The sequence below is a fragment of the Eumetopias jubatus genome, unplaced genomic scaffold (assembly GCF_037043125.1).
Source record: "Eumetopias jubatus isolate StellerSeaLion01/CBP00866 unplaced genomic scaffold, mEumJub1_p1.0 scaffold_9, whole genome shotgun sequence".
Lineage (NCBI taxonomy): Eukaryota > Metazoa > Chordata > Mammalia > Carnivora > Otariidae > Eumetopias > Eumetopias jubatus.
This window is the reverse complement of record NW_028274815.1, coordinates 125,909,439-125,916,974: the sequence shown is the minus strand read 5'-3', so window position 1 is coordinate 125,916,974 and position 7,536 is coordinate 125,909,439. Positions and strand designations below refer to the sequence as shown.

Genomic DNA, 7,536 nt, shown 5'->3' with positions numbered 1-7,536 from the left:
ACAAAAAGGGACATGCATATACCGGTTATCCCTTAGGGGTAGAATTCCTAATGCTTATCCACTTCCTTTACGTGTTTCATTTTTGTTTTTGACAAATTATACAAGCTGAAGATTTATTGCTTTTTAATCAGAAAAAAAGCAATGCATTCTCAAAAGAAATAAATTTGCAAAGGAAGTGGCATGTAATTTGAGAGGGGGAAGTAGCCTGAGGAAGCCAATGGCTAGCTTGACATGTTGTTAGGTGCCAGAGGGTGAAAAGCAAAAGAAGGGGAAAGAATAATCCAATATTCACAGGCACTTTCTCTCTCTCTCTCTCTGACCCTATTCACCTTAATTCCTGTTCCACCTATAGCGGCACTGGGAGAAGACCTGTCTTCTGCCAGAACTCAACTCAAACATACGGAGAGACGACCATGAAGCCCTGGGTTCTCCTACTCAGCATGCTCATCTATGGGGTTGTGATGCTTCTGCTTGTGCTGGGAGGCCTCAAGAATGAGACTTTTTGTAGGTGGTATGACACGAGAGGAGGGGGCTCTGCCCAAGCCTGGGATGTCTAGTGTAAGTGATTCTGGGACCACCTTTCCTGGATCACAACGCTCCTTAAAGCAGAGACATCCAAGAAAAATTTCTGTTGGGTGTTCCCAATTTGGTGCCCCTCCCTGCTCCCGCTCTGAGCTCTGACAACAATAATGGGTATACAGAAAGGGAACATAGCTTAATCTATAAGTCCATCCCATAAGATAGCAAGAAATGATATTTTCCAACGTTAGGTTACCTTAGACAGGGGAAACACCAACACAGGGCTTTCCTTTGAGCCCATATTTTCAGATCTCTGTGCCTTAGATGAATACCAGAAGGGCAATATTATTTACTTGGAAGGGAAGAATCTTTTAGAATATGAAAAAGGGGAAAAGACAAAAAAACGGATCCTTAGGAGTCAAAGTTTGGGGTCAGATGATTAAATGGGGATAATGAAGGGAGGGTTACGGGCCAGTGAAAGAGATGGAATTTGGGGAGAGGCTGAGTGCTTAGCGGGTATGAGTATGGAAACAAATAGATAAGGGGAAGAATAGGTACCCATTCTCCCCCAGCTCAGTTTTCCATTCTGTAAATTGGGTATGGAAAGTGGAGCTAGACAATATTGCCATCCCTGAAATCCCAAGTCCCGGTGAGAATAGACTTGGTGAGGTGGTGCCATAGATAGTGAGGTTGTCCTGGGTCCTATCCTTAGGGAGTTTGGGGAGGGCCCAAAGGCCTGCAGTTCTGTGGGGACATGTGGAAAGAGGGAAGGCATGTGACGTAAGAAGGGTCTCCTGTGAAAAGACACAGCTTGAATTCAAGGAAAGGTTTTTCTTAAAATGCGGAGAAATATTTTGTTTGTGACTTTGAGCTCACGTTTCAGAGCTCAGGGATTATTAAATTGAGAAGGGTTTCTTCTCTAAGTTGATGGTGGATGGATCTGCCAACATCTACCATCTCAGTTCCAGCTGGAAGAACAGTCATTGAGCAGTGCGGGGTACGGGCTTTGTTAAAGTGTTGTGAGAAGAGGTGCACTAAATTACAGGAGTGTTTTTCACCCAATCATACATGCTGTTGGACCTTCTGTGGAAACATCTGCTTGGACAATAGGTGAGTTGGTTCGAGTGGGAAGTTCGGGCATGGACATGCTTCCTCACTACCGGTCAGAAGCTGTGACAGAGAATATAGATAGAGATAGAGAATAGATATACCCAAAACCTGCTCAAAGAACCAGGCAAGATAAGGCAATGTCCTCCTAGCTCCATACCTAGCTGCCATTCAGGGCAAAAAACCCAAGACACCTATGTTGGGGGGGGGGCTCCACTTTCCATCCTTTGTTTTCATTCAGTTCCCCCAAAGGCTCACCCATCAGTTTGTTCATCCCTCTTTTGTCCAAGGCCATGACTATTGCCTCCTTGGTCTGGCGTCTCCATTGGCTCCTTGTCTCAGGCAGGCCCAAAGAGTCCCCACCTCCACCTATCTGCCCAGTTGGCAAATCTCTTGGGAGAAATTGTTTAAAATGGGTAACTCCTGATAGTACAGAAAAAAAAAATTTTCCATTCCCATGGACAGGAATCGGGGTGCTATTAAGTTTGGGAATGGAGGTTCCCAGGGTTCCCTGACTTTTAACCACTTGACTTGTCTCTTCCAGAGAACCCTTTAAATCCATGCTAAACCCCTAGGTTCCAGCTGGCACACCACTAGTGTGGGCTAGAGGATGACTATGTAGTCTAAGAAGTAAGAAGAGTGCCTCTTGGACCCCTGTTTGGTTATTCACTTGCCTGGCTGAGGACCCTTCATTATCCCCTTGATCTCTCTATCCTGAGAAAGCTCAAGTCTCTGCCAAATAAACTGATAACTAACCTGAGGGCTCTGCATTGTCTCATACTCCATTCCTGTGGTTCCTTTCTGTCTTTACGGTGACCAACAGTTGTTCCCATCCAACTCTGCCTTCCCTGTTAGACCTATATATTAGTCAATAGACTCACATCTGTAGCAAAAAGTGCAGAGATTTATAAAAACCTCACGAAACAGTAAAAGTTTATTCTCATTCACAATACATTTCACTGCGGGTGGTCGGTGAACGACCCCCATGCCATGCATGAGTCAAGGACCCTGAATCCTTCTCTCTATAACTCATCCTCTCCCAGGGACTCCACCGCATCCAGCCAGCAGATGGGAGAAGAACGGGCAGCATGGAGGCTCCTACAGAAGGGTTTTAATGGCCAGGCCTAGAAGTGGAGCTCTGTTTCCACCCACACTCACTTTGCCCTAATGTAGTCAGAGGGTTGCCTTATTTGCAAAGGAGACTGGGAAATACAGTCTAGCTGTATGCCCAAGGACAACAGGAAGCAGGCTTTGGTGAACTCATGGTGGTCTCTGAACTGTATACTTATGCAAAGCCAAACTCCTCTGCAAGACCCAAGACCCTGGCCTCCACATCACTGTCTAATGGAACAAGCAACCTCCCCTCCCAGCATGAGAGAAGGCATTCCTGCCCTCAAGGTGGGCACTCTGAGCTTCCAGAATGATTCCTCCTTCTGCAATCTCCGTATCTGCTCACTCCCACCTGTTTTGTTTGCCTGGTAGTTTTACCTGGGTAATAGTATTCATATCCTGAGATGTCTGCTCATTCCAGGCAGGCTTTCCAGCCCATACTGTTCCCCTAGATTATATTGAATTTCTACCATTAGTATCTTGAAAATCATTTTAAAAATATAACTTCCCTTGGATGAGGAGATAACAAAGTCCCTACAATGTATGCATATCTGTGCCTCTTCCTGGTCCAGAGAATGAGATATTCTCTTTTAGATGGGATGAGTCAGCATATCACACTTATCAACTGTAGACGCCATGGAAAGGTTCCAGAATGGGATACGGCCAAGACCAAGGGCGGGCAAGGGACTAAGGCCTAACAGAACACTGGTCAGTGTCCTAGAGCTCAGAGTAAGGAAAAGGCACAAGGACTCAGGGGCCCACGTAAACATCCTTCAGGAGTGGGGCTCTGTCTTGACCTTCAGGGATAAGGAGCACTTGGAGCTCGATTGAGTGAAAGTGGTTATTCCTTCCTGACCAAAGAAGTAAGAGAAGAACAAGAGGTGAGGGATCCCCCAGTGGAAGGACCAGGGAAGGAAAGCGTTGTCCACTTGAGGATCCTGGATATTACGGGGAAAGAAAAGCTATTTTTCCTCTATCCTTCTAGGTACTTGGCGGAGACCCCCTGCAATAAGAGACGGATTAGCAGGAGAAAAAGGAACAGAAGTTTACTAACATGTGTACCTCCACTCTACATGGGACAGACCCGGAAAACTTGAGTCACTGCCCCAAATGGTCCAAGCCATCTTCTTAAATACCACCTTCAGCTAAAGACAAAAGATGTGGAAAGGAAGGGGAAGGCCAGTTAGGGGAGGTCACCAGGAAGGCACAGTGAACAATGGTATGGTTGTGACGCAGATTTCTGCCACAGGCTCCACTGATAAAGGGTTTCTAGAGGTTGAAAGCCATCCTTCTCTTTCAACCTAAGTTGAAAGTCCTCTCACTTACAGAGAGAAGGACACCCTTACAAATGGAGATTTCCCTCATCCATGTAAATGTCTATTATGAAGGGGAGCAAATTTTGCCAGGCCAAGTTCTGCATCTTTAGCATATTGATTATTTGAAGCTGGTTATTTTTACAGAAGCAGCAGACACAGGTGAAGCTCTGAAAACTGAATAGAAGTTAACCTGTTTCTTTGTAAGAAACTGTCTAATGCAATCCTGGGTCATTGAGAGGTGGAAGGGAGAGAAGATGTGTTGCCCCAGGGGAGAAGTTGCTTAACTTTGGAGTTTTGACTTTCTTATTTAAAGGCATCTTCCCCGATTTTCCTCCCTTTGAACATCTGAAGACCTTTTATTCAGTTCATCCTGGGCATTCTGAAAAGGATGTCATTTTAAGGGGGACAGTTAGTTCCTTGACAATCAGAATATCAGAATTGTACGCTTTTGGTCACCTCTTCTATTTCTTGTTCTACTGGGGACAGAAATGGGAGCACACTGGTAGTAAGAGGGTAGAGCCAAAGAATGCACCCCTAGGTGAAGCTGCTCATCCTAAGCGTCCTGTAAGTAGTTGCTTTTCCTCCGTGGGGGCTCAGAAAGTCCTCGGCCTCTGCGCCAGCGCTTCTGGGCTCCAGGGCCATACCCAGAAGCCCTGGGGACTTCCCTTCACCATCATGGTGGCACTTCACACTCTCCTAGATTAGGGAGCCTGTTTCCTAGATCCCACCTCTCCCTCTTTCTTAACGACCTCATTTTGTAACATACACACCACAGGAGCTTCCTGAGAGAGTACATGAGAAATAAGTAAAATAGAGACTTCTTATGCCTCCATTCTACATTAATTCCACTTTGGCTGGTATTTCAGGTTGGATTAGTTTCCACTATATGATGATAGCAACAACAAAGAAAACAGTGGCTTAAATAAGACAGGTCCATCTTTGTTCATGTGGAAGATTCAGGTATTAGGGATCCAGAGCAAGTTTGGGGACAACACAAAACCATGGAAGATCCAGGCTCCTTCACCTTTTTGCTCCATTGTCCTTGACATGAAGTTTCCATTTCCAAGATCATCACCACCTCATGACCCACAAGGTCTAAGCAAGATATTAAATATGCCCCTCACCCAAGAAAAAAATTCAGACAGATTAAAAAGTTAAATCAAAGTAAGAAAATTTCAACCATAGCCAAACTAGAGGAAAATGGAATACAGTATTCCTCAAAACTGGGGGGGGGGGGGGAAGACTCTGTGGCCTTAATAATAAAAATGGCACCGTGGTGCAGCATTTTAAAAAATATTAATCGAGTTATTGTTTTTTTTTCTGCAATTCCTTGTTTTCCCATCAAGCCCTTTGACCATGAAATTAGGACATGAAGCTGAGGTTTTTTTTCCCCAGGGAAAAGGGACCACAAAATAAACCAGTGAGGATAGAGTCATGTTCATGGATCTGAGGACCAAAACAGTTTTGAAAGCCATTATTGCTCATTGAGAGGGAAAAGTTGTCGGGGCGGGGGGGGGGAAGGAAGATACTGGAAGAGTGGGTTAGGAAGAAACAGAAACACCCAGATAGGTTTGGAAATCCCAACACAGAAATGGGACCACCAGTTAAACGGGGTATTTGTTTTTTTTTTTATGTTATGTTAATCACCATACATTACATCATTAGTTTTTGTTGTAGTGTTAAACAGGGTATTTGAATATGATCTTTTGTTTTCTACTGCTGCTGTAACAAGTCATCACAAATTTAGGAGCTTAAGCCACACAAATCATCTTACAGTTCCCTAGGTCAGAAGTCCCACACAGGTCTCATGCCTTACAATCCAGGTGTCAGCAGGGCTGGGCTCCTTTTTGCGTTTGGTCTCTAAGAGGAAGGATCCATGTGTGTGTTCATTCAGATTGTTGCCAGAATTCAGAGCCTTGAAGATGTGGTCTCCGTTTCCTTGCCGGCTGTCGGCTGAGGGCCATTTTCAGCTTCTAGAGGCCACTCACATGCTTTGGCGTGGGCTCCATTCCTCCATCCTCAGAGCCAGCAAGGACCAGCTGGGTCCTCACGCTTCAGCTCTTAGCTTCTTTTGCTGCTCTCTAATCCACTGCAGCCAGGAAACTTACACTGGTCCCACCTGGCTCCCCATCTCAAGGTCCCTACCCTTCATCACATCCGCAAAGCCCCTTTACCTCCTCAGGTCCGCATTACCACCCAGGTTCCAGGGACTAACACATGGGCATCTTTACAGGGGCCTTTATCCTCTTTACCTCTGCTTACACTTAAAGCCTGACTAAAATGTTGTGAGAGAGACAAAACTACATTCATACACAAGGTCAAAGAGAACAGGAGAGGAAACAGTAAATAAGCGTCTTTAAGACATTGAAAGCTAGAAAGTGATGGCTAAGATGCCAAATTCTTTCATTAGAAAAGAGAAAATCAGACTGCCTGGAGGGTATGTCCCGATTCATGCCAATTTGGGGGGCGGGCTGGGTGAGGACTACAAAGCTAGCTGATTTAACCAAAGAACCACAGAAAGTCTGAGAACTGAGCCATCAGGTGCCTGAAGGTGGAGATGTGCATGTGGTTGAAAAGAGGTTGTTATGAAAGCCTGTTTAAGAGGCAGTCAAGGGGCGCCTGGGTGGCTCAGTCGTTATAAGGGTCTGCCTTCAGCTCAGGTCATGATCCCAGGGTTCTGGGATCAAGCCCCGCATCGGGCTCCCTGCTCCGCAGGAAGGCTGCTTCTCCCTCTCTCACTCCCTCTGCTTGTGTTCCCTCTCACGCTCTGTCTCTCTCTGTCAAATAAATAAATAAAATCTTAAAAAAAAAAAAGAAGCAGTCAAAACTTGCTTTTAGTCATTGTCTTTATTTGCGGCATTTAAATTCAGCAGTCTTTTTTTGCAGGGGGTATGATCCCATTGGTGTATATATTTTTTTATTATGTTCAGTTAGCCAGCATATAATACATCATTAATTTTTGACGTAGTGTTCAACGATTCATTAGTTGCATATAACAGCCAGCGCTCAGCTGTCTTTCACCATTCTCAAATCTCTTGAAACTCTTTGGGACTCTCTGAAATTCAACTCCTTCACAGAAGAATACCTCAAGGCCCACTGCCTTCTTCTTGAGATATTTGAAGATATCCAACAGGATTTGCTGTGTCAACCCGGTGCTTGACTCCCTCTCACAGTGATCATGGTTATCAATGTATGTACGTATTTCCCTAGCGTTCAAAATATTATGCCATGCCCTGGTGACTCACTATAGCTTTCTAGGGCCTACAGAACTCTCATAGTTTATTTTCTTGTGCACAGAAGAATCATGAAAACATTTTATGTGGTCAGACTTGGGTGTGTTCATTGTTCAAATGCTGGACACCTAGCGATTTTACTTCTAATATTGTGGGCTTTTTCAGGCCCCTTGGCTCATGCCAACCAAATTCATAAGGCTTCGTTTTTGTAGAAGATATTTTCACTTAGTAACGTGGGGAAGATGATAACG

The 7,536-nt window shown here is 44.9% G+C and overlaps 1 protein-coding gene across 1 annotated transcript; it reads left to right on the top strand.

Moving 5' to 3' along the window:
• The first annotated feature begins 413 nt into the window (after positions 1-413).
• Positions 414-2,201, top strand: WFDC9 (WAP four-disulfide core domain 9). Its single transcript, XM_088026652.1, has 3 exons — positions 414-504; positions 1,449-1,629; positions 2,171-2,201. Exons 1-3 carry the CDS (start codon positions 414-416, stop codon positions 2,199-2,201), a joined length of 303 nt encoding a protein of 100 aa, XP_087882778.1.
• The last annotated feature ends 5,335 nt before the right edge of the window (positions 2,202-7,536 follow it).